Consider the following 25,211-nt stretch of genomic DNA (forward strand, 5'->3'; position numbering starts at 1 on the left):
TGGAAGCCGTCCTGATGAACGCCTCTGAGTACCACTCTCTCCCTGTGCATGGATATTGTCAGGCAGAGGAACTTCATACTCTTCATCTAGTTCAATCACATGCTCTTCGTCTTCTGTGGTGTTTTCTGCCCTTGGTCTTTTACCAAGCGCATGCTCACTGACCGGTTGGACGACCTGAGATATGACTGCTGAAGGCTCATCCTCGTTGTCACTGATGAGATCAAATTCACACTCTCCGTTACGAGCATCTTTTTCCTCTTTCGCTGTTTGCGTCTCTTGGGTGGTGAGGTAATCATCCATCAAGGAAAGCTGTTCAGATTCCATATCAAACTTTGTTGTATACATAAACAACATAAGATCCTGGATTGTTTTGGATTTCAGCGAGCCTCGGCGGTAATGACAAATATCGCGAGCAGAGTTGAATAGCCGCTCAACGCCGGAACCACTAGCAGGAGTTGTAAGAACATCGCGTGCTAGGCTTGCGAGTATGGGAAACTCCTGCTGATGCTCCTTCCAGTAAATCCGTGGGTTCACTAATTGGGTACCTATAACGACCAGCAATCAGCAAGAGAGGTTTGAGACAAAAGGTTGGGTGAAATAGCCTACTACTTCCGAGATAACGCGAAAGCTCGTCAGGCAACCAGGAACATCATTTATCCGAATGTCTGTGTCACCTGACTGGCGCCCTAGCGCATACATTGCTACGACGCGGGGCAGCATCATGGAGTACGAAAATCTTCCGCGATTCGCATCACCCTCGGCTTACCCTTTGAGGCCCGACGTACAGGTACCCAAGCTGGCCCAAATCGACCTGTGATTCATCTAACCACATGTTTCAATATCTCCAGGCGTAAACCTTCCACGTCGCAGTTCGTTGGGTTCGAAATTCAAACCCCGATGAGGAGATCAAAGAAAGTCTCAGCTTTTGCCCCAAAAACAGTCAAATAAGATCAGATAAATCGGAGATATCTGGAGGGCAAGCATTCTTCTCTTGAAATTGGGATTACCAGACCTTACAGCTGAGCAACAGTCGGTCATATTTTTTGACCGCATTTTAAGCCAAATGGCTAAAACTGTCACAAAACTGAGACTTCAGCCCTCTACGGATCAAGAAATGTTGGAAACGATCCAGAATGTACGAATCACATAGAAATGAGAAAACGTTCCTGCAAAACTGATACTATCTTAGAAGGAAGGCATTCATTGCAAACAAATCACATGGACCCCTCTTCCGACAGCAACCCGAATAGATCCTCCAGGAGACTGTGTGGCAATCGTCGTGAATGTTGGTGGCAACCAAGGCGCGGTGCATATATTCGAGAAGAATGACGACTCGTATGTTGACACGGTTGGAACAGAGGAGACTGGTTACGTTGTTGTGGTGCCTTGGGGGGATGGCTGGTGGTTCAGAGTTTCTGGTTCTCTTCAAGTTGGCTACGCCATCGGAGGACCACGCTCGTAAAACAGAGGTCACTGAGAAATACTTTGGCGATTGATGGTCAAGAGATTCGTGAGTTCCCTGGTGATTGGGATCGTTACAAATGTCGATGCATATTTATTGTACGTATCAGTTAGTCGTACCTTGCCAGAAATCTGGCCTGGCATTGCAGCAATTTTTTGTATATCGTCTGCCGTGAGTTCATAGACGTCTCCAGAAAGAGAAGCCAGTGGAATTTCTTCAACAAGAATCGTCAGTCGTGTTAAACGTCAACGTACAAGTAAAAGCTCACCTTGCGAGACGCCGTCCGCAATTCCTTGGAACACAGCGGTGTCGAATGTGTGCCATTTCTCCTTTAGACTGGATGCCAGGAACACTCGGTCGCTGTCTTTCATATTTGCAATAGCTGAGGGCCCAAGTCCGGCAGCACAGAAAACAACTCCTGCATCACCGACAAGAGTCCTTACTCTTTGAAGAAACTCCAGATACAGCATTTTCTGTTTGGCGCCCTTGGAAGAAGCAGGAGGTGGACCAGTGGCGAATAGTTCGAACGCCCCGTCAACGCGTTTCTTCTCCATTGTTTTGAGTCCCATACGATGCTTCGTCAAGTTTGCGAAGTGCGAGAGTTTGACCATCGCCGATCCAACGGAGAGCGATGCCATTGCGTCTGTCTTCGACGTGAGATGATCAACGTATGTTGGAGAATATTGGAATTAATTGGATAAAGAAGGGAACAATTGGAAAAAGTTGGAAAAAAGGGGGAAACCTACTAATACATTTGGAATTAATTGGATCCAAGTGGTTTCACCTATAGCCTGTCTTTATTGGCTGTTACTGCGGGGTAAAAGTGGGCCTTTGCCCGTGTTAGTTCGCTGGTAACGATAGAGCTTTAAAAATAATTATCCGCCAGATTAGTAACGGGATTCTTCTCCTGCTTAGTTACAGGGTTGGACCAATGGATGTTTGCTAATAAAAACGAATCAGATCAATATCTACTCCCAGTGCAGAATGCCACCTGGGGCATGCAGTTCAGTTAAATCAATCAGGTTAGATTGCCACCAGATACAGTCAAACACCCTGGACATGCAGCCAAGTGCTGCACCTTTGTTCACGAAACGAGACAATCAAAGAAGAGGCGGCGAATGTATAAAAGGGAGTAACCTCTCGGGTTTATAGCATTATTATTCGTATTCACATCAGGGTTTGACCTCGCAGATTCAACATTTCTTCATCGTACCTGTCAATTCGATCGGCCGAATCAAACAACATGGCACCTGCTGAGAGTAGCCCGGATATGCCTTCCTTTGAGCACGACCTGGCTTTGAAAAAGTCTTTTCCTTGTCACCAAGGCCTGACCCCCCCAGGTAGCCCAACGAAAGAGACAGCCACGTCTCAGGCTATCGTGAAAGACCTGAAACATCTCTTTGGCGTGTTACTTGAGAGAATGCTCGATAAAACCAACCAAGAACCCCCAAACACTCCTGTCTCCCAGGACCAGTGCCTACCAGGGCTTGACAAGATTCGACAGGCACTGGACTGTGTTTCACTTGAGCTTTCATTGGCAAATAAGCCTGCTCAATCTTCTGCAAGCGATGAACGGGCGAAGGTTCCTGGGCCAGATGGGTTTGACGTCGAGCAGCCCATCTGTACAACACCTGAGGACTTCCAGTCATTTGAGAAGTGGGCGTCTGCACCCCAATTCAAGACAGTCAAGGAAACGTATGTCGCTAGCTAAGCCCTGTGGCCCAGTCAACTCCCTTACTTCAGTCTCCTCTCACTTCCAAAAAGAAGTTTTCTGACGTGGAAATAGCTGGGACAAAGAAGCATGCAATTACAAGATCGCCGAACCCACCGAGAGCAGCGGCTGTCTGGACGACTATGCTGAATATGCATTTGTTGTCCGTGAGCGTGTTGGTATGTAATGTCGTTACTAAATGACTGAATCCATACTAATGTTATTATCAGACCGGAATTCCGAGGAGGTGACCCCATACATAGATATTAAATCCGAAGGCTTGCGCGACATCCTGCGAGGGGTACTGTACGATATCAAGGCCACCAGCCTGATGGAGGACAAGCCATCGGTAATTGAAATAGAGTATTATATCATGAGAAATTGCTGCTGACGTTAATACAGATTGAACAAAACATTCTTTTCCATTTTCTCCCAGAGCTTGGAATATATGCTGAAAACATGAACAACCTAGACTGTGAATTATCACGTCAGCACCTCCGCTTGCTCATCGACCACCTCAAGCAAGCATATTCAGCCATCTCGCAGCGTCTCGAGTCAATGCTGCAGCACAGTCACATTACTTACGATCTTCTTTGGGCACTTTTTAAACCAGGTTCCCATGTTTTTGCGACATGCTTTGGTACAAAAGAGCCACGGTGTGTCATATTCGACGCTGGGGAAGAGATCACACAGAACGATGAGACCTGGTTCAACCTTGAATGCCGATTCATTGATTATGACGGAGTCAAATTCGGCGAGGCCGGTATCTTTCTACGCGTGGCAAAGTTCCGAGGGTCGAAGCCGATCGAGAGCCTTGAAGCCTTCCCTCTTCGCCACCATCCAAGTCACGAGCAAGTCCGGAAAGACCTGGTCGGAAGAGGCCAAAAGTTTCGAGATTTGGCCGGCTCGCACATTCGGCACTGTAAAGGCAACGCATTTGTTATGAACAAGGGGAAGGTTTTCAAAGTCAACATCAACAGTCGAGTAGCGGTGGACGCCGCGTTTTTCCATGAAATGCAGCCGAACTACTCCCGACCATCACTCCGTGACATAGGGGTAAAAGAAAAGGACGGGATGGCAGTCATTGATTTAGGCGCTATGTTCATGAAGGATCGTGAGCGAGAGAAGGAGAGAATGCGAGGAGACGGCGTGGATGGTCAAAGGCTGAACGAGGCTGATTTATTAGTCGCCTGCCCAACAGTTTGCTGTTTTAATTTCAAGGAGAAAATGTTCCGTATGTGACACCACTGAGAAGTTTTAGCTTCGGGCTAATAAGATTACAGTGGAATGTGCAATCAGTGCTCTTAGGAAAGTTGACTGGTCACCTGAATCATTCGATTGCCTTCAGATTCCACCGGAGACCAAGAAAATGCTCTTGTCGCTGGCAAAAACGCGTCTAGGTCTCATACCCATCGTACCTTTTGACGACGTGATCGACGGCAAAGGCCAAGGGCTCAATGTGCTGCTGAAGTATGTCGGCGAATCACAGAAGCCCTGCAAAATCCTCAACTGACTTGTGTTAGTGGTCCGCCAGGCGTCGGGAAGACTTTTACTGTCGAGGCGACGTCGGAGTATTTCAAGCTACCTCTATACTCGGTATCAAGAATCTATTCCGTGCAATGATCGACCTAGCTGACCTTCCACCTTCTCAGATATCTGCGGGTGAGCTTGTTGTCGACCACGGGGACTCCCACGCACTTGAATCGCAACTTGAAATCATCTTCAAAATTGCAAAGCATTTCAATGCCATTCTTCTTTTGGACGAGGCGGATGCGTTCATGGCGAGTCGAAGCGAGCTCCATGATAGTCACAATCGCCTGGTCACGGTTTTCCTCCGAAAGCTTGAGTATTACCAGGGAATGCTTTTCTTGACCTCAAATCGGGGCAGACGTTTCGATGAGGCAATTCTGAGCCGAACTCATTTGATAATTGAGTACCAGGATTTAACAAGAGACTTCCGCAGGGGTCTCTGGTCCACCTTCTTGGCCAAAGCCCGAAAAATGCAAGGACCCGCTGTGGTTGAGGAGGACGACATTCAGCATTTGGAGTCTTTGGCTCTCAATGGACGAGAGGTAATTTTGATCTTGTTGCGCAGATATGTAACTTGCTGACTCCCGGTCAATTAGATCAAAAATATTGCAGCAATTGCACATGCTCTTGCTGAGGCAGATGCCGCGCAGGTCAGCTATAAGTATCTGGAGTCAGCAGCGGAATCGAACAAGAAGTTCTCGAAAGAATTTGGCAGGAAGGGCGCCGTTGACGGAATGTATGTCTAACGGCATAGACTGTAAACCTCAGCAGGTCATTCCGTTGTCCATCAGAGGCCCCGACCCTATATAGTGATGATTTCGGTTAGTGCACGATAGTCTTAGGTATTGGAATTGAATCACAGTCTGCAATGCTCTTATAATGATCCTAAAAATGATATACCATTCCGAGAACATCTCAAGTTTGAAGGAAACGCACAAATTGGAACAACGATTCGAGATGGGTGGTGTCGAAGCATATGAGTAAGGAGTGCACTTGCCTCGGAATATAGGCGACACTGGAAATTTGGGTATCAAAAACAAGATCGCTAGTTTAACAGGTAGAAAATAGATTTCCTCATCACGAAATCCTAAGACGTTTTGCATTTCCTGCGTCCACTTGATATAGTCGTCGTTTTGCCGGCCTCAGTCGCTGCGTAGCCGGTCGGCATCTCAGAGTAGAACTGTGAAAGTCGATGATCAAAGCACGCCCGATCTCTTCACACCAAAGGACATTGTCTCGTCTGAGGTCTTCATGGATTATGCCCAAGGCTTTGACTTCTTTGTTCGACTTATGGATCTCTCGGCGGAGGTGTGGAGTCAGCTCCATCGTGGCTGTGCTCTCACCGCCCCAGCCCATGACGAGCATATGGCGGATTTGTCCAGCGCCATGAAGAAAGTAGATCTTTGCCAAGTCAATCGTTCCCAAAAAGACCGGTACAGCAGATCCTTGAACCTTGCGCAAGATCTGATATACCTGCGCTTCACGAGAAACTTCTTCCCATAGCCCCGAAGTGGTGCCTTTCCCGATAACCGTGTAACCATACTTCATGCAAGTCAGTTTGAACGGGGCACCGTAGGATCCGCAACCACCAAGAGGAATGCAACGATCGATGTTTTCGTCTAATTGTCTTTTGAGGGAAAGCATTAGGTCTTCAGCCGAGACAGGATGCTGAGTCGGGGCGTTTTGGCCCCGACGATGATGGTCCACATTTGGACACAACTCATCCAGGGATTTCCCGGTCTGTAGGCCGAGTAAACATCGCTGTGTGCAGAATAGCGCAGCGCAGCGTCGGGAATGATCATCGCGGTCATTAGCTGGCTCTTGTTGGCGACCTGATCGCCGAGCAGATGGTGAAGGCGTGACTTGACTGATCCTCCGCTTATAGCCAGCCGTTTGGTTTGTGTCGGAACCGGACGAGTTAGGTGAACGCGACCGTGGTCGGATCTCCGAAGGTGCACATCTGGTTTGAGATCGTGTAGGCACTCGGCGGCCCTCTGAGGGAGACGGCAGCGGAGATGACGACGGCAGTTCATAGGATGAACTAGTATCTGGACTCGGAAATTCAGGGTTGGTGCTATCGGAGTGGGGAATCTGCTGTAATTCTTTTCTCGGAATTTGCGATCGCGTATGTTCAAAGCTGGTTTCCCACGTATTAAGGTCGGGACGAAAGCGATTTCTCCACTCTTGCCCACGGACGGGTGAACGGAAGGCCATCAGACAAAGGCATAATATCCTTGCAACAGAGGTCCTCGATAGCTGATGATCTATATCGCCTGCTATGTCCACTTCGTTGTGGGGATCACAGAAAAAGTAGTACAGCGTGGTGGGATCGTCTCGTGGAACACGAAGTAGGACACGGGCAATTCCATTTGTCAGATAGGAATATTCGAGTCCTTCCTGAATCATCACGTGGTATTCTTGGACGATAGCAGAGCAGACAAGCCGCTCTGCATTGTACCTCAGCTTCGCATCTTGGTCGGTGGGTATTTTATTTGATCTGACCATTTCCTTCCACAGCTCCATTGGTCGTAGTCCCATGCGAAGAGTTGCGACAGGCATTTTGTGAGGTGGCTTGTACTCGACGGTCGTCAGCACGGTAGTCGTGTTGCCGTCGACACGATGAATACAGAACTGGTCTGGTCGTGGGTGAGGCGTGCTTGACAACTGGCTTGTATCCGCTTCAAAGTTTTCATTCCTGCTCAAAGAATTTGTGTGATTGCTGAACTGGATTCCATCACCGAGGCCAAACTCGTCACAGGCCGCCGGTATTTTGCACAACTCGGCTACTATATCATGGACATGATCTTCCACCCCAAACCGCTCATAGGCCTCGAGATCTTGCTCACTACTGAGGGGCTTGCGAGCAAATCGACGGCCAAGCCCTTCTAACTCCGGTAGAGGCGAGAATAAGCGTGGCGGCCGCCCTGGCTCCGACTGCAGGTATTGGTAGACAGACCTGTAGACCCTTAGAAGCTGCTCTGGGCAGTCGGACCAATGTTCCAATCGAGTTGGGCAGTCTTTTCCGGTGGGAAGGGGTATTCTGCCAGTGGTTGAGCGAGACGGTGTCTCGACTCTCAACTGGCGGGAGAGAAGGTCATGGCAGTGCCGTAAGAGCTCTGCGAAAGAGGTCTTTTGGTTGCGCTCTTCTGCTTGTCGTCTCCCTTCTGCTTCCTGCTTCTCGCGCTCTTCCGCCTGCTTCTCGCGCTCTTCTGCCTGCCGTCTCCCTTCTGCCTCCTGCTTCCGTCCTTCTTCTGCCTTAAGGTAAAGATCTTTGTAATTTGGAGAGCTGTGGTCGGCCATTAGTTCGTTAGAAAGAGGGAGTGATGCCTGGACGCAACTGCGTTAGAGCTCGGCTGACGATCTGGTCCGATAGCAGACCCCGGCTCCCGGAAAATTCTTTCTTCCGAGAATTGGCTCGGGCCTCACATTTCAGATATATGAACTAGCCTAAAGCGGTTAGCGCCCGTGTCCTTCTCAAATCAGTTTTCTATACATTAACGCCGCGGAATTCCTACCACCGTTGTCGAAATACTTATCTATGTGTCACATATCTAGATTGCACTCATGTCTAGAGATTTGAGTGCTCTGAGATCAGCACTTAAAGCTCATAAGAGGGTAAAGAGGCATACCTGCATATTGAATCCATCGTCAAGATAGGCTCTGTAGGTAATAAAAGAAATCGCCTTTATTGATAGGAACTGCAACGGTCATTTGTTTAAGCAGTGCCAGAAGGCCCGACATCGAGCGAGGTCTTTATAGGCAAAGGGATTGTGTAGTCGCGGTATCATTTGATTGAGTTTCCAGGTTTGTGCAGGCGTTGATGTCAAAGCTGATGGGATGATTCTTCGGATCAAAAAAAGACTTTTATCACCCTCAATTTAAAGTAGCCGCACTACATGCCTCATTTTCAATACTCCTGCGTAAGTGCCTCTAAGTCCTGCTCTCACAATGAGCTAATCTAGAAAATACAGGAAAGTGCAATCGAAATTGGCCGCTACTGGGTTGTCTAAAGTTTGAAAATTTGACCTTTTTTTTCTGAAAACCCCCTCTCCCTCAATAATATCCTTCTTTCAAGCTTGATTCAATTGAGGAACTTGCAAGTCAGAAAACCAATGTAGCATATTGCAATATGGATTAGAGGACGGTCCGTCTATCTATGCTCGCAAATGACAAGACACTGCTTGTAAGAATGGTAAATGCCGTGCGTATAATGCATAATAGACGCATTGAAAGTGCCCCACAAGCATACATCCCAGGAGCCAGTGGGCCGCTTCCTAGGAACATCAAGGTTATGTCCTGGGAGCCCTGTCGCTCCTAGGCGTACGCTCTCACGATCCCAGGAGCCTGCAATGCTATACCAAGTGGACGGTCTCATTTTGGTGATGACGCCAGCAGTGCATGAACATTTTTCAGAGCATCTTTTAGAAAGGCATTGTGTTCGAGTACTCGAGAAATGGTAAGCTTCATTCTTTTTGACATAACTAATGGCAGCCTGGTTTGGACTAGTGGCGCTCTGAATGCTGTTCAGAGTCTCGCTAGCTCTCGGCTAAAGTAATTTCCGGATAGCCCATGGTCAGTAACTCTTAATTTAGTATACGTTGCAGCTTGGATCCTTCCCTTATACTAGTAAGCCTCTGCTTTCGCCCTTGCCCCTCTTTCGTAGTTTACGGGTTTCATAGTGTAGTGGTTTTGGGGTCATCTTGCCTCTGCAGAGTTTCCCCGCACGACCCACATGCATTCGGAAGCGTAACCACAATTCCTAGAACGAGAGGGCCCCGTTGACGGACGGGTGTGGCTCCAAAGTCCAAGGTGGAGAGCCCAGGAACGCTCTGTCTCGCCTCCAGGAATGACAGGGACGGTTCCTGATGGACATTTCGCTTCCAGAGGCGATGAGCATGATCCTAGGAACGATAATTGAATATAGCACCCTAAGTCAGCATATCGTAGGTTAACCAGAAAAATAGCTGCTGGGTTTAGACTAGAACAAGACAAGCAAACGCAATTGAATGCGGCATGTTGGAGAATTGAGAGTCCGCTCGATTTCGATGGCGTTCGAGGCCGATTCAACGCTCGGCAGTAGGGTGAGGAAACGGATACCCTTTAAAAAATGTTATTGCGGAAATCGGGTGGGTGGGTTGATGCTGAACGTATGTTGGCCATTGCACACGAGGGATTCGTAAACGTTGAGTCAGTATGAAGTCAAGTTGTTGACGGCAGTGTAAGTGTTCAATTTGCTCGAGAAAATCATATTGTTTCATTGATCACCACCCTAGCAGAAAGGTGAGGATGGTGTTCATTAGATGTTATTGGTTAATTTGTCTCCACTTGCTCTGATGTCCGTGCATTCCCTTATACCCTGCCACTCCCCACCTCTTCCAGCGAGATTTTTCTCACCCCGCACCTACTAGACTGTTCTCAGCCGAATTCCCAATACTTGAACGTCACTACCCACCTCTTTGCCATGTTTCCCCGGCAACCAATATTAAGCCATACCACTCTGTAGAGAAATACCAGCCAAGGTGTAGGAATCTCCTATCCCAACAGCCTGGTTCTATGGTTGCTCAGCGTTTCTTTGCGCGTGTCATCTCCTGCTGCCCTTTTTTCTTTTCACCGCATTTGACCGAGCGCTTTGATGACTTGCTCAAACCACCGCACATGGCCGTTTCTCAACTTATGATTGACTCGGCAACAATTTACCTCCGAGGGACTGGAGCAATTTGTCACGTGTTTCAAGGTGCTAGGAAGGCGTAGACACCGCTACAATGGAGCTGGCGTCGTAGCTTCAGCATAAGATGGTTAATTTGCACCGAGACTAAAAGGCACCCAAACCAAGAATTAAAAATAAATGAAAAAAGAAATAGCAAGCTAAGGGAATTCCTTGCATGGACCCCTCGTTTTAAATTATCGGATATTCTCTCTAATGATAGACTCATAGAATGCTTGATGCTGGAAAGAAATCTACCAGATCAAATGTGCACCCCCCAGAAAGCAATAACAGAGAAATGGAGGATACGCTTGCGGGTCGCCTTGAGGCCATTGACATTCATTTTGGACGGCATTCCTTGTCATGAAGAATGCACTGTCAGTCACTTCGATACGACGGGTGTTATGTATGAAGATTCATGTCATTTCAACCTCTACGACCATAATTCTAAGCGCAATGACTGGAACCATGAAGCCTCGGAGACAAAGGGCGAAAGGATACTGTCAATCCAAAGGGACCAGTCGTCATCCCATCGCAAAGCACAGACAGCTAAGCAATATTCCCAATACCCTGGATACCATCCAGACTTTTCCCAATCAATGATCACAAGGCGCGAACATTCTTGATCTTGATGAGATTTCTCGCGGAGGATGACATTTTTCCTTTGCAAATCACCGTGGGTGAATGTCGCTTTGTGGTCCTTGAAAATAAAAGGAAAGCATCTTCGAAGATATTCTGCTCTGTAGAGTGGGCCTCCGTTGTAGGTGTACTTTCGCAGCATCGCTTCGTTGAGGTCTTCTTCAGAGTGAAAAGGACCATTCACCAACGGATCTGGCTCGTGTGTCCAAAATATCTCATCCAGAAGTCGTCTTTGGTCGAAACTGCCGAAGTAGTTTGGGGATGGAAGCTGGCGCAAGTCGTCAAAGTATCTCCGCAGGTGTTTCAGTATTTCTTCTTTCTCCGGTTTTGTAAGTTGTGGCCATGCTGAAAGAAGTGTTTGACCGAGTATGCGCTCCATGACAATGAAATTTTTGCCTGTCTCTGGGTCTGAATAAAGGGCGAAGACCCGCGGGACGGGGATGGTTGTTTTCTGCCGAACAAATAACATATTTTCCCCTTCAATGAGATTGACACCCAGTCCAAATTTCACAACATAATGCTGGCCTACTCCGACAATTCTTCGTCCTCCATATTCCATGGATATGTCCGGGGCGTTCTCTATTTCGGTACCGGTGGGTAGCGGACAAGGCAAGTCAGTTGCATAGAACGGAACTTCAAATGATTTCTTCATCATCATATCGGTCACTTGGTAGACTGCGGGGTAGATTGGAGGGTAGGAAGGTGGCAACGAAGGGAGTAGCAGATGGTTTTATTTATCATCACAGTGATGCAAACACCCGACATATATATGTTTGTTTGTCTTCATCACGTGGTCAGCGCCTACCAAGGTCATGAGACTAAAGTACGATTTGAGTTCGGGAATATAGTAGTGCGAATCCGAGAGATGCAGTATGTGGTGGTACTAGGATAAGTTATTCAGGTTATTACACGGTACTTGAGATAGAATTTACTTCCCGAATCCGAGGGCAAAATAAAGGCGGCTCTCATGTGCTGATTGAGCAATTGATGTCTTGGGAAACAGGAAGCGGTTCGTGTTGAATGAGACTAATGACGCCAGTAAGATCCCTGTTTACTTTTACCAACACATTTTTTTCAACCGTATTTATGGACAACACACAACTGTACGACATAGGGGACACTTCGTATTAAGTTGCGCCTAGTACCGAGGCTGATATCTTGGCTACAATCTATACCTGATTATCGACCAGATATTTAGGCCTCCAGGTGATTGGATTCAACACTAGCTGCTTGAAAATTGAGATACAGAAGATCTTCCAGCCTCGATTGATCCCGATCTATACTCAGTCGCTCCAACATCGCGCCTGGATCTATTTCTTAAGAATCCCCGCATTGACCAATGCATTTACAGCTTCCTGGGTCCATTCCTGGCAGCGACGAAGCGGTTCCTTTGGATAGAGTCTTCGAGCCCCTTCGAATTGCTTTTTTGGCGGAGGGATGCTTTCGCAAGTCGGTAGGATGCGGGCAAAATCAGCTGCGGCGACCCTCCCAATGAATTCTTTGCTTTGATAGGTCCCTGACTCTTCGGGCTTTTTGGCAGGCTTATCGTTATGTTTCATTCCGTTCTGTATGTCGCCGGTGACCTGGAACAAATGACCAGACTGGTCGTTGTTCATCTCGACGAAAATGGCGTGATGGTCCCGGGGAAGGCCAGCATAAGAAACTCGATAGACAGTGTACGACATATTGAAAGCGATCAATGGATAACGAACGCTGTGATACTTAGAATTTGTCACGGACGCAGTATCCCTCAATAGTACTTACTTTGATGTGTAAGATTGGTTGAAACAATACTATAAACCGAGGATGTAGATGAGACTGAAAATGGTGATCACTATCCCGGTATTTATATGTGCTCTCCAAATCAAACTTTCCCCCGAAAGAAGGCGCCAAAAGAGAACGGTGATTCTCATTGAGATGCCAAGTTTGGTATTGCATGTGTCGGCGTGCATAGAAGGTACCGCGCGCCAAAATCTAGGCTGACACTGATTGGCGTACACATCAAACTTTTGTGCGCAGGTTGCATTACACGGCGAGACGCCCATCACGAACCAGGTGCTAATTTTTCTTTATTTCTATTGTCTATCTTTGTGCGAGTCTCCTTAAAATTGTCTGTCTCTTGAATATTAATAGCTGCTACGAAGCATTCATTTCTTGGCAAAAGCCAAGAAATGTAATTAAGGGGTGCAATCATGAAGATGCCAAGCCCTGCCATCAAGTGCGTAAAGCAAGGCTGTAATACGTGGGCTGAGAGTGGATCAAAGTTCTGCACTGCCCATAGTAAGCTACATTTGCCTCGATGTATTTGGAACACTTCACTGATTTTACAATAGAGTGAACGCCAAATCAGAGATATTGAAATCGGGATTCCATATACTTCGCGCAACATATTTGGAAGCATGCTGAATCGAGCTAGGGCGCAGTGAGAGATGTGTATGCTCATGATATTGGGAAAGAGTGATAAGCTCCTATGGCTGGGATGATGTTGCTAAGCTTAACAGAAACTCGGGGTGGCATGCGAAGCTGGCGCTGAATCAATGTCGTAAATGAGTTTCAGAATTGAATTTGAGGCTTTTGTCAAACTGTCCGTCCGTCTAAGTCAACAAAGTATTGTTATTTCTTCTATCTAGCCTCGTTTTCTTTTCTCAATTATTCTTACCTTGCCCTCTTCTCTACTGTAGAAAAAAGGCTCTGCAATCCAGGCAAATGTTGTTGGCCATCATCTTTTATTTCTGGGCTTTAGCCACGTGACCGTGGACATATATCTACCCCACCAATTTATTTGTAAGCAGGGAGTTGGATATGAATCTCCTGATGGCGGGGTTTCATTCTGTGCTAAGTTTAAGGCGAAATTCCACTTAGAGAGCGACTTTGACGAAATCTCGAGGTAATGTAACAATAAATAAGTGTTTGCTTTACTCTAATGAAGAAGCTTCGATTTATTAGGTCGTGGAAACCAGCCCTCATGGTCGACCCAAAACGATGGCCAATTCGAACGGTTATGTCGTGCTGAGGCAGGCAGTATCAGCACCACTCGCATCAAAACTCGCCGATGATTTTCAAAATGGTCTAGTCCACAATGAGCCGACTGCCACGAAGGACAAATACAACGAGTACAAAGTACCTCAGACTGGGTTCGAAATCAAGGATGAATTCCTTAGGGTAACACACCCCCTTTCCATGCTAGCGCTCGCTGACCGATCAGAATATGGACAGAGATTTAGTCGCTCCATTGTTTTATCCAAACCAAACTCCTTCCTCGCCGCAGACCGTGAATCTTGGAATGTTCCACGAGACAGATGCCGATCCAACGAAGTTGATGACAGCTGGACCGAGAATATATATTACTATCGCAATTACGAGGCTATCGCCGTTAAATGGCTGGTTTACTTTCTACGAAGGGTCTCACCAACATCGATCGCGCCTTGGCAAGAAGGTAGCAATTGACCTTGAAGCGGGAGACGCCGTGGCTTGGAGGGGTGATCTGGTGTATTTCCATTCCCCTGGTGGCGGAGGGGTTTTCCTCGTCTTGTCTTTTCCAATGGATTCCGATGATTAAGGTTAGGCTATTCACGATTATAAGATTGCTTTCATGCCTCAAGTCGAGACTCCAGCCAATCATACATTCATGCTTTCTGTGATCTGGTCCTCAATGAACTGATCCCAATCTAAGCTCAAGTTGACGCTTAAATCCCAGTCAAGTGTCGTGCCAAAATTGACCGCAGATGATTGCGATTGCGATCCCCCAAACTGATCCAGAGATTGGTTATTCAACTCGACTCGTGGAGATATTGGGCCCCCATCCGGGATAGAATTTTGGCACATATCCTGATGATGTCGTTTCGACGATGCATCTTTGTCGGTGAGTTTCCTTTTTCTCGGTAGTGCTTCACTAGTAGCCATGGAGGGCAAAACTTCCAGATCAAAACAACCAGCCAAGCTCTTCATGAATAGAGTATCACGGTGCGAGCGTCCATCCCACCCACAAGCACGGAGACCTTGGGCAACCAAGGCCACGGCTTTTTCGTTCAACTTCTTGCAGTCAGCCATCCAATCTCTGAGATGACATGTCACGTATTCGTATAATGATTCTATATCTTCAGTATTCATATCTCTTTCCCACCTAGAAACCGTGAGAACAGGCAATGGGCTGTCTTTTCCTCATTGGGTGACCTACAGAGAAAGTACCCCCTCAGAGTCTCCAAGTAAAAGAAGGGCGCCGGGGCCGAATAGTTCACATACTGAAACGTAATGAGAGCGTCGCTTGTTTTCATCTAATATCTGTCGCTTTTCAACTTGGAGATACTCAGCCAATCTGCTGATTGCGACAGATCTCAGGGTTACACCCCTGGAACACGCTTCCGATGGCAGTGTTTTCTCTATGACCTGCAATTCCTGAGCTCCAAGCAAAAGGCTAAAACGCTGGGCGTACTTGAACATGTCGCCCCTCGCATTGTTCCGGGACTGCAGTGCTTGTATCCGGCCATATCGATTCAGTGCAACCTCCTCAACATCCTGGCCATCGGAAATGTTCTGCAGTCCAAGCCAGATTGAATCATAATATGTTGTCTCGTGCCTTTTAGCCTCGCGCATAGCATGAACAGCTCGAAACACCTTGTTGGAAACTCGCTTGCGTGACTTGGTCTTGGGGCCCGGATCGGGCGTAAAATCGTGAGCGCAAGTATAGTTACGGGCGCTCGAAAACGAGATTGGCCTCTGAGCAAGGGCCGAAGAAGCACAAAAAGAACCATTCACACAGTAGCTTGACATGGTTGTTGGCATTGGAACGACATTGCGTAACGCTTCGCTCGCTGGGGCTGTGCTTGGATTCTCAACTGACCCAAAAGCAAGGTCACAATCAGTATTTGGACTCGAACCAGAGCTTGCTGAATGTGCGGTGGACGATATAGTCGGTGCGAGGAGGTATTCGCTTGGGAGCAGCTGTTGTAATTCATGTCTTGTTCCCCTTGAGAGAAAATCTTTTAATACCCCATCCCAACCCTTTTTCCAAGTTAGTAATGAACGCTTTTAATATATTTCAAAGTGCTTAATACCTGGGAAATGATACATGTAGGCGATAAAGCCCCAAGAACAAAAGTGAGCTGTTTTTTGAGGTCATCTGCCGAATGCATTTCGATTTGGGAAAGAATACCCAAGTGGCTGGCGGAGCTGACATTTATCTGATTGGGAGTGTGGGGAAATCCCAAAAAGGCTTAGATTTCAGGGAAGGGAGCTGACCTTAAATCTAAACCTATTTGGGCATCGATCACCTCAGAGTAGTTGCTTATTTACCGCTGTTCAATTGGCCCGAATCGGAGCTGACCCAATACGGAATACATTAGAAAATCTTAACCGGCTGGGATTACTTCCAGGGGTGCGGAGTTCGAAAATATCCAAAAAAGCTGGTTTTCTTTCTTATGACTTCTCACGGCGGGTTCAAGCATAGTACTTCTTAGCTTTGTCTTTTTTATTTTCTTGTACTCTAAGGCCTGCGACTAGTGGATGTGGAAAGAAAAAGAAAAAGAAAGGGTCATAGTACAAAGGGCCAATTATTTCTCGAAATCATATAAATCTTTTAAGGATTCATATCAGTGAAAGTATGAATTGTACGAGCCTACAAAGAAGCCGTCTTCTGTTTTCTAAATGCATTTCCCGCCTCTTTGCCTCCCCAGGCAGCTCGCGCGGGACAATTTTACTTCAAGGCCCAGATCCCAATCGAAGTTGTGTCCATGAATCTGAGATACCCAATGTCGGAAGAACAGCCTATCTCTTCTGCCAGTCACTCAGTTTCAATTCGCTTGCACGTGCGTTGTCTTTTTCTCCGCGTTGATTTGACATCGAATTCTAACCGCAAAAGACTGTCCGAGTTTGGTTTACTCCTAATGGACTTCTAATCAAGGAAGACATCAAGAGGAAGGGTCTCGAAGATGTGGTTTTTGACGCCATTGTTCTTCTAGAGTTCAGCCCTCAGCATCCCTCCCAGGATTCTGGAATCACAAAATCCGCAGTCTTAGTGGATCTCGCAGTACTTGAGACCGGCATCTCTCGGGTTTTAGGGAAATATGGAATTATAAGATTCGATCCTCTGAGCAACGATGATCCGATCGTTTTGCAACAACCGACAGAAGACCTCGACTCAAAGAAAGCTCTTTGTTACCAGCGACTGCATTCACTATACTCGCAGGAGTATTTGAAAAGGCAACACCTTGCAGAAACTTCAGGATTCGAGATGCAGGAGCTTTGGAGGAACTGGTACGATGAATCTCTAAAAAACATTGGCAACTGCTTGCAAAAATGCGGTTACTGCTGATTGTAGTATACACGTTTTGTATTTCCATTGATCAATAGACAGAGTTCAATTCAGGGCAAGTAAGAAGTCAAAGTTTGAAAGGGCCGTTTCATGCATATAACATTGATATCGATCCTGCAGTTTTCTTCTCACTTCTCTATTGTATGGCTTTCTCAAAAATTCAATCAAGTCCGGCGATGCTTCGGAAGATGAAGCATCAAAATGCCAAGTGATCAACGCTAGCATTAAAACAGTGCCATAACTGAGGTTGTGTAACGCATTCCCCACGGAGGAGCACAAGTCGTTCTCAAATGGAGGTTTCGCATTATCGAGTGACGATTGCCTGGATCTGTTTTTTTTTAGAGCTTGACAAATGTCTAGCAACTTTCTAGCATCCTGGCTTAGGCTTTGCGATGATTTCCATTTCCAGAATAAGAGGGAATCAATTCGCAAAATGAGCAGTTCCTTTAAAGCAATTTCTGCCGGCCCGTATAGGAATTGGATAGGAATCGGGATAGGCTTCTGGTGTCAGCAGATAATTGTCGCCAGCGGTATGTCGATACTCACCATGATTCAGTCTTTGGTTTAATGATTAGATGCAATCAACGGTACCTTGATCTGCAGGAATAAGCCCATTTATAATCTGCTGGGTTGAGAGCTTTTCATCTCTGTTGAAAACTTTCACAATATATTTGTCTACACGATTCTAATCGACCTCATGCATTGTCTTCCTTCTGCATCGCTCCGGTCTCTTTTTCCAAATTGGATACAGAATTTTTGGATATCAGAAGGAGAGCAAAGTAGAGAAGGGCTGGAACAAATTATCCCCAATGCTGCCAGCCCGTATACCCGAACCGAATCTGCTGCATATCAGCTTCAAGATACGGAAGTCAAAAAGCCTCGGCCGATTGATAATTCAAACCAAACAAACAAAGAAAGATCATCGCGTGTCAGATCATTCAACAGCAATTCCAGTGAGTGTTTGCCCATGGCACAAATCTTTTGATGTTTTCTCACCCTTCAACCATTAGCAAAACGGACTCGAAACGTCTCTATCAAATCAGACGACAGCACAGATCACACAATCATTGTGCTCCCTCATATTCCTCCAAATATTCAACTTATCAAAGGCAGAATTATTGACGTGGAAGCGAGGAACGTCGATTATTGCGATTGGTCCTCCCCCACATTTGAAAAGACTGCTTTGAACAAGGTGTTAAATAGTATTCGGGCAGATGGGCCTCCAGAAGGCCTCTCACAAGCTCCCTTCAATTCTCAAGTTCATTAATTTCTGATGGCCAAGGCTTCTAGATATTTTAGTGAAGGGGTTTTACTAGCCTTGCATTGCATTTCGGCCCACACGACTTGGGATTTTGCTACATTAATCATCCAAACAGAATAAAAAAGTAGACCATGTACCCTTCGACATAACTTGATATATCTGCGTTTCGCGATAAGTCTTTCTACATTCCCCGGTCCATCTTGACTAGTCAACTTTATTCCAAAGTGGAGAAAAGAGTAGCAGCCGACCAATGACACGATTCTTCCACACAAGTTTATACTATTCACCCTCTGGCGTTGCAATTTTATCATAACCAATATTAGGCAATACGAAGGAAAAAACATCGATGGATCGTGAGTATATCGAAATGATTCGCTAGAAATCTGCACTACAAAACAACCCGCGTCTGAGGTGTGACTATGATCTTTTCCAACGATAGATTACCTCAAGGGAGGTGAAAGATAGCCCAGCGAGACCGGGGAGTTGTAAAGTAAAGTAAATTTCTTATGAGTTCTTTATCCTTTTTTCATTTAAAGTAATCTCATAGTGGCCCTATGGTAAATTTGCTATAAAAAGGCATCATCGCTAGCGAAGCATCCAAAGTCTTACTATCAACCTTCATTATTTCCGTACCCCAAGATGAATCATCCGCAATCATCCACCCGCTCACCCTTCGCACTCCAAAACATGATCAAAGTTCGGTATAGCGTTATGCAAATGATCTTAATACTCAACTATCTCTTCATCGCATCATCAACCGTCGAGGATGAGTCTAAGATTCGGAGAGTTATAACGATGAAAGAGAATGAATGGGAGGCCGGCTTCGTGCCTGGGCACTTTAATCACATGCAGGTAGAGAGGTGGTGGATGAAGACACGAAACTTTCTCACAGAAGCAGGATCCCTTCGTGCGTTTTCAGTGGAAGATTTGAAAACCCACCTTGGATATGTGCTCTTCATGCTTGGCGAAACTTCACTTCAGTCGCCCTGTTCCGGATTCATGCTATGGCGGCGGCAAAACCCTTCTAAAAGACCGTTTGGGAGTAGAGCAAGTATAGCTCTCATTTGCTACAGCTTTTCGGGAATAGCCAATATCAGTGACTATCAATCGGTCGATCCATGGTTATTTGACATGGGCTTTGTTAATGATATGCTCCGCCGTCTTCAAAAGTCGCCCTTATTCGATGACGACATTCGGTTAGACGAACTCAAAATTGTGCTTACAAATCTTGAAGCGATTTTGTCTATGGAAGATGAGCGGTCAGCTTTGATTCAACCTCATCCCATCGACATCAACGATACTATTCAAATACAAGCTTATTTTGCGACAGCATTTCGTGCACTTGAACCAAGCATACTATTGCAAATTTTGCCGAAATGGAGAAAAGTTTGGATTCGATCCAGAAAGAACAACAAAGAGGATTTGCCCCGCCTGGTCATGGAACCAATGACTCACGGTATGAAGCAGGGTACCTTTCATTTTCCTGATGCCGCTTTCTGACATTGACAGATATGAGAGTACAACATATTGCCAACATCTTTCAAGAAGTCTCATCCCTGAATGCATTAGGGCAAGAGACAAAGCAGGTGAAGCTGTTAGAAAGATCCAAGCCCGATAGAATGATACTTGGTGAGATATTTCAAATCAGAAGCATCCAGCAAAGATGCGAGAATATGCACCTAGGTTGGCCGACCTGTACCGATGTGACATGGCATGAACTAACATGGTGCAGCAGAACCAGTGGTAGTCCACATTGTCCAGGTCTCGCCGAATCCGTAAGGTGCTTGAGCCGAACGCGCTTTAAGACGGCCAGCATTTGACAAGAAGAGAAGATATATCTTGAATGAGGCTCAGTCTCCTCTTGAGTCTCCGTTTATCATAGAACAATTGAGAATAATGACCTTTACGGTCATCTGTCTCCATTCATCGGGATAGGGAATGCAGAGACAAAAGGCTTTGCCGAATTAGTTCCAGCTGGCAAATTCACCACAGCTGAAATCCAGAGCTACCTCTTAGGTTTCAAGGGAAACCTGAAGTGGCTATTAAAAAGGCTGCCAAGTGGGTAAAAGATACAATGAGCGTAGGATTGTGCAGTAGTGATTCTCAAGTGTACACTGTTATAGTATTTGCTTGCCTTGATGCAGAGGCCCGAGATAGTAAAGCGCATTGTCTTTTCAATCCACAAACCTCGCCTTTCTTCTTTTGATGATTACAGTACGGCGTCATTCCTTTAGCAAGAGACATCATTTTACTATTTTTCCAGCGCATCTCTAAGTTTGAACATGAAAAGCAAGTCGATACAGGTAAGCGTCTGAGAAATATAATACTTCTTCTCCTGCTAACCTATCAGACCATAAGGGTCTGGATGCCCAAGTCTTGTGTTGATCCTATGGGTGATGTCAGAAGCAAAAGGCTGGATGATATGGTACTGGAAGGTGTCGTGCTGGGGATAGGCCATTCGACAACCCATCAAGACAAGGAATTCGATGGCCGCCACTAAAACTCAGTCTTGGTGGATTTGGTCATTGTGGTAGGGGCGATTGATCGCGTCCTCGACCTATCCACATCATTACCTCTGAACGATTTGAGCTTGGTGATCCTCGACGAGGATTCAGGGGACCCATTGACACGAGTTCTACTCCGATATTATTCGGTATATCGTAAGTACCTACTGCTAGCAGTAGGCAAATCGACGAGCCGTGAGTACTATGCCCGATATAGTCAACGAATGGTATGACTCGCAGTTGGCGAAATAAAGAAACTCTTTACGCAAAATCGACGCTCACAAACTTCCTGTGAATTGAGAGTTAAGGAATCTGGAAGAAATCACCGCATAGGAACAAATGATGAGCCAGATCACTACGGTTTTATACGTTTTCTGCTTCATGTGCATAGTGGAGGGCATTCTCACACTGATTGGGCTTTATTTGTACAGGAGATACTTCACGTGCATTCAGAATCCTTTGAAGAATTAAATTGGCCCTGCAAATGTCAGACGACGTGCTATATAGTGTTCCGATGCGGTGATTCTAGCACTCTTTGGCAAAAATCTTCTTAAAACTTTCCGGGTCCAAATCGCCATTAAACAGAGTGCTATGATTCTTCACAGACCCACCACTGATCATGTGGAGAGAAGTTCCATCGGGATGCTTGCCTCTGGTGTCGCCGTTGAATACACGTGAACTTTCGTCTATTTCCATTCCAAAGAAGCCATGCGCGGACCGTCTGGATGAAGCACCTATGGGCCAGGGGGAATCACATGAGACTTTTCCCAAGTGACGGCAGCAAGGAGTGGGACAACGTCACAGTACCTTGTCGACTTCCTTCCTCCTCGCCTAGAGGAGCGAGACCCGGGAAATGATTCTATAATCAAAGCCAAGTGGTCAGCTAGAAGATGAGTTCTTAAGATTCTTTGGATCACAACTCACCTTGTCCTGCAAAGAGAGGGTCATATCCTCCGTATTTTGTTGAGAAGTGATGGGAGGACCACCTCGAGAGAGTTCGTCTTTCTTGTTTTTTTCCATATCTAGCAACGAGAAGCGATCGAAGATAAGGGAGATTGAGAAAAGATCGCAAGTAAAATAGTTGCAGAGTGGACGATGTTAAATTTATACCTTAGGGTCCTTGCTATGAGATCAATTAGACCAGTTTCAAGATGAATGAGACTGAAGGGACAGGCCAGTCCTGCAGCAAGCCGTGAAAAATCCAAGCTCAGCCATTCCGAAAAACATTGGAAATCTAGAGCTTACAAGGCCCAAAAATGCTTCGTAGATCACTCCTATCTCTTTCAACAAAGACCCCTCAGCTAGTGGCCTTGTGGCATCATTTGTGTCTTGTTTGTGGTGTGTAAAAGCCATTAGCTGTGAATCTGGGTTGACGCATCGATTTTATCATCTCCGTACACTATATCTTCAATACCAGTACCAAATTTTCGACGTGCCCCTACTTCCTCTCTCCATTGAACCTGCTCTATCTCATATTGCCTGATAGTACGACGAATCTTTTTCTATTTTCCCAGATATGAAGCCCAGGGCATGGACCTATAAATTTCCAATCCCGAGAGGACACCGCAATGTCATCGCCTTCGTCTTCGAAATGATCATGACCAATAGCGAATACTATGAGCTAGCAGACATGTTGTTGAGCGGACTTACCGCCACGGAGATTGCTCTGGCAGCGCACCTGCTCGGGATAACAGAGAAGTTCCTCTACGCCAACAAATACCTGAACCCCCTCAGAGAGCAAGATCCATTCATGATCTACTTTGGGCCACTCATCCAGAAAAAGCTCCGGGTCTTGATACTTGGTGAGGGGGTTTCCGAATTGATTCAAAGAATTCAATTTCCAGCCGAGTACTGGAGCAGTCGATTGCAGGAGGTAGAGACCAATGGTGGAATTATACCTCCGCCTGAAATCTGGATCGTTGCAATACCCCCCAACAAGCTCACGCATGATATACCAACAATGTCGGCGGCATCTGAAGAGTCGTTTGACATGTTAGTTTTTCCTGTGGAGAGTGAATACATGTTCAGAGACTCCAATACGAGTATGGCGGTGATGTTGATGAAAGGCACGGGTATATTCCTGAGATTTCGGCATCCTCAACCTGACACTCAATGGTCAAAATACCTATGTACGACGGGGTCAATCTCTTGTGAAATTGATTGGGATGACCTGTATAAAGACATACATGAAGGTTCTAGTCTCCCCTACATCAACGCTTCAGAAGAACCCCACACGATCAGGTTCTCCGAGAATGACCCCACGGTGAAATCCAAGTTGGATATTCATAACGAATATGGCTCGATGGTTCTGTGGAAGAGATTGTACAGCCTTCCTCCAAATTATTTGTTCACTGGAAGGGCCTTAGACGACAACGGAAGGGATATGCTCGATGAGGTGGAACTCGCATTTCGGTTTCCTTTCCGAAAAATATAGGTTCAAAGAATACTGTCGAGTCAGCCTTTGATTAATAGACATAGGCGGTTGAAGGAAGATTGAAAGACGATTGGGGGACGATTGGGGGAGATACAAGCGATCTTAAAATAGAAATAACGGTCTCTTCGGGCTCCAGTCCGATGCCTGCTATCCCTGTGATTCGCTCAGCACAATGCGAGCCACGCTAAACCGTATTAGATTAATTTGAAAAACAATCCCTGCTTCGCCGTCAGGCCACTCCGGTGTCCAAACCTATGTAGCGATATTTTCGGTTAGTTGAGTACACGACAGTTTTGGGTATCAGGAACGATGTCAGTCTAGAATGCTCTTATAATGGTCATATCATTCCAAAAGTTCTCAAGTTCGAGGGTCCGGTTCACCTTATAAGCCGGGTGGCGTCGTAGAATATGATTAAGGAGTGCACTTTACCTCGAAATAAGTAGATGACAATGGAAATTTGGGTAACAAAACACGTAGAAAATGGTTGCCTGAACACGAAAACCGAAGATTTTTTACATCGCCTGACTCTGCTCGACGTAGCCGTCTTTTTGGCCATCTAACCTGGAGTAATGGGAGGCTGAATTCTCCTCTTTATATTTGGTTGTGCTTAGACTAAGTATGTACATTGTTGATGATGGGGCCCATCCCTCTTCCGCGTGCAGATATACAAGAAATATACATGACCCAGAAACACTCAAAGGCTTCATCTGAATGGAAGGGGCTCAACGAGAGTGATCAAACTAGACAAATTCACTGCTGCACTGAATAACCAACACTGTCCAAATAATGTGCAAATATACTCACTGCTTGATGGAGTGAACATAAGCAGCAACCTCACTGCCGAAAATCCGGTCTCTCACAAGCTGGTCGGCCGACTCGACGATCCAAGTCTGGCAGTTCCTCTGAGTGAGCCTGCTAGGTGCCGAAGTAACCTGAATATATTATAGTCAGCTTGCGTGCTCGGACAGGGGTAAAGTCGGATAGGATGCCGGCAATGCAACCCAACGGCCACAAGAGTGTTTGCTGCTCAATAGATACGGTTTGGATGAAGTACCTTGTCATCGACAGCTCTCAAAGTCTTCTCGGGAACTTTGACCTTATGTGCACTAGCTTCGAAGTAGCAAACTGGGGTCTGATCGACTTTGTATTGGCCGGAGTTGAACATCGCCTTCTCGATGAAGAACTCCTTACCAACCCACTGCAGCGGTATCCTCTTCGTTGGGAGGTTACCAGTAGCTCGGAAGTCATGACTGCGCTTAATCTCAAACCGAAAGCCGTTCCTCACGTCACCGGCGGCGTGTATGAGGACACCAAGGTCCGGGTCCTGGTGAGAGCGTACCCAGTACGACCAGTGGTCTTTGAAGGGGGCACCGTTGTAGATCAGCAACTCGACAAGGAAAGCACCCGGAGGTCCTGATGCGGCAACTGCCGGAGGCAAGGGAGCCTGAGGGCGGGCCGCAGTCTGCCTGGGCCCTGGAGGGGTGGAGGCGGAGGAGGAGCGCCTGGCTTAGAGGAGGAGAAGAGACCCATGGTATTCAAAAAGAGGTAAAGTAAAATACGATCAATTCCGACCTGCGGAAAGCCAACAATTGTCAATTTATAGATGAAAGGCAAAGGAAAATGAACTGATTGATATGCATTACTATAATCCAGGAG

The 25,211-nt window shown here is 46.4% G+C and overlaps 10 protein-coding genes across 10 annotated transcripts; 5 read left to right on the forward strand and 5 right to left on the reverse strand.

Annotated features, from left to right (window-relative positions):
- Positions 1 to 1,063: 1,063 nt before the first annotated feature.
- N7506_003191 (uncharacterized protein) lies at positions 1,064 to 1,462 on the forward strand (the record flags this gene model as incomplete). The annotated part of the gene is made up of 2 exons (XM_056952486.1): positions 1,064 to 1,135; positions 1,190 to 1,462. 2 exons carry the CDS (start codon positions 1,064 to 1,066, stop codon positions 1,460 to 1,462), a joined length of 345 nt encoding a protein of 114 aa, XP_056814178.1.
- A 245-nt stretch (positions 1,463 to 1,707) lies between these two features.
- Positions 1,708 to 2,100, reverse strand: N7506_003192 (uncharacterized protein; the record flags this gene model as incomplete). The annotated part of the gene is made up of 1 exon (XM_056952487.1): positions 1,708 to 2,100. The coding sequence occupies one exon, from the start codon at positions 2,098 to 2,100 to the stop codon at positions 1,708 to 1,710; it is 393 nt and encodes a 130-aa protein (XP_056814179.1).
- A 605-nt stretch (positions 2,101 to 2,705) lies between these two features.
- N7506_003193 (uncharacterized protein) lies at positions 2,706 to 5,449 on the forward strand (the record flags this gene model as incomplete). Its single annotated transcript, XM_056952488.1, has 7 exons — positions 2,706 to 3,157; positions 3,249 to 3,352; positions 3,404 to 3,522; positions 3,576 to 4,407; positions 4,457 to 4,647; positions 4,697 to 5,245; positions 5,300 to 5,449. 7 exons carry the CDS (start codon positions 2,706 to 2,708, stop codon positions 5,447 to 5,449), a joined length of 2,397 nt encoding a protein of 798 aa, XP_056814180.1.
- A 331-nt stretch (positions 5,450 to 5,780) lies between these two features.
- On the reverse strand, positions 5,781 to 8,003 carry N7506_003194 (cell envelope integrity TolA family protein; the record flags this gene model as incomplete). The annotated part of the gene is made up of 1 exon (XM_056952489.1): positions 5,781 to 8,003. The coding sequence occupies one exon, from the start codon at positions 8,001 to 8,003 to the stop codon at positions 5,781 to 5,783; it is 2,223 nt and encodes a 740-aa protein (XP_056814181.1).
- Positions 8,004 to 10,840: 2,837 nt separating this feature from the next.
- Positions 10,841 to 11,704, reverse strand: N7506_003195 (aminoglycoside phosphotransferase family protein; the record flags this gene model as incomplete). Its single annotated transcript, XM_056952490.1, has 1 exon — positions 10,841 to 11,704. The coding sequence occupies one exon, from the start codon at positions 11,702 to 11,704 to the stop codon at positions 10,841 to 10,843; it is 864 nt and encodes a 287-aa protein (XP_056814182.1).
- A 652-nt stretch (positions 11,705 to 12,356) lies between these two features.
- On the reverse strand, positions 12,357 to 12,731 carry N7506_003196 (uncharacterized protein; the record flags this gene model as incomplete). Its single annotated transcript, XM_056952491.1, has 1 exon — positions 12,357 to 12,731. The coding sequence occupies one exon, from the start codon at positions 12,729 to 12,731 to the stop codon at positions 12,357 to 12,359; it is 375 nt and encodes a 124-aa protein (XP_056814183.1).
- A 1,297-nt stretch (positions 12,732 to 14,028) lies between these two features.
- Positions 14,029 to 14,493, forward strand: N7506_003197 (uncharacterized protein; the record flags this gene model as incomplete). Its single annotated transcript, XM_056952492.1, has 1 exon — positions 14,029 to 14,493. One exon carries the CDS (start codon positions 14,029 to 14,031, stop codon positions 14,491 to 14,493), a length of 465 nt encoding a protein of 154 aa, XP_056814184.1.
- Positions 14,494 to 19,304: 4,811 nt separating this feature from the next.
- N7506_003198 (uncharacterized protein) lies at positions 19,305 to 20,396 on the forward strand (the record flags this gene model as incomplete). The annotated part of the gene is made up of 4 exons (XM_056952493.1): positions 19,305 to 19,524; positions 19,705 to 20,073; positions 20,127 to 20,246; positions 20,350 to 20,396. The coding sequence occupies 4 exons, from the start codon at positions 19,305 to 19,307 to the stop codon at positions 20,394 to 20,396; spliced, it is 756 nt and encodes a 251-aa protein (XP_056814185.1).
- A 2,241-nt stretch (positions 20,397 to 22,637) lies between these two features.
- N7506_003199 (uncharacterized protein) lies at positions 22,638 to 23,555 on the forward strand (the record flags this gene model as incomplete). Its single annotated transcript, XM_056952494.1, has 1 exon — positions 22,638 to 23,555. One exon carries the CDS (start codon positions 22,638 to 22,640, stop codon positions 23,553 to 23,555), a length of 918 nt encoding a protein of 305 aa, XP_056814186.1.
- An 800-nt stretch (positions 23,556 to 24,355) lies between these two features.
- Positions 24,356 to 25,085, reverse strand: N7506_003200 (uncharacterized protein; the record flags this gene model as incomplete). The annotated part of the gene is made up of 3 exons (XM_056952495.1): positions 24,356 to 24,487; positions 24,610 to 25,061; positions 25,082 to 25,085. The coding sequence occupies 3 exons, from the start codon at positions 25,083 to 25,085 to the stop codon at positions 24,356 to 24,358; spliced, it is 588 nt and encodes a 195-aa protein (XP_056814187.1).
- Between the last annotated feature and the right edge of the window lie 126 nt (positions 25,086 to 25,211).

The sequence above is a fragment of the Penicillium brevicompactum genome, assembly GCF_028827555.1.
Source record: "Penicillium brevicompactum strain IBT 35665 chromosome Unknown utg000002l_segment0_segment0, whole genome shotgun sequence".
Taxonomy (NCBI): domain Eukaryota; kingdom Fungi; phylum Ascomycota; class Eurotiomycetes; order Eurotiales; family Aspergillaceae; genus Penicillium; species Penicillium brevicompactum.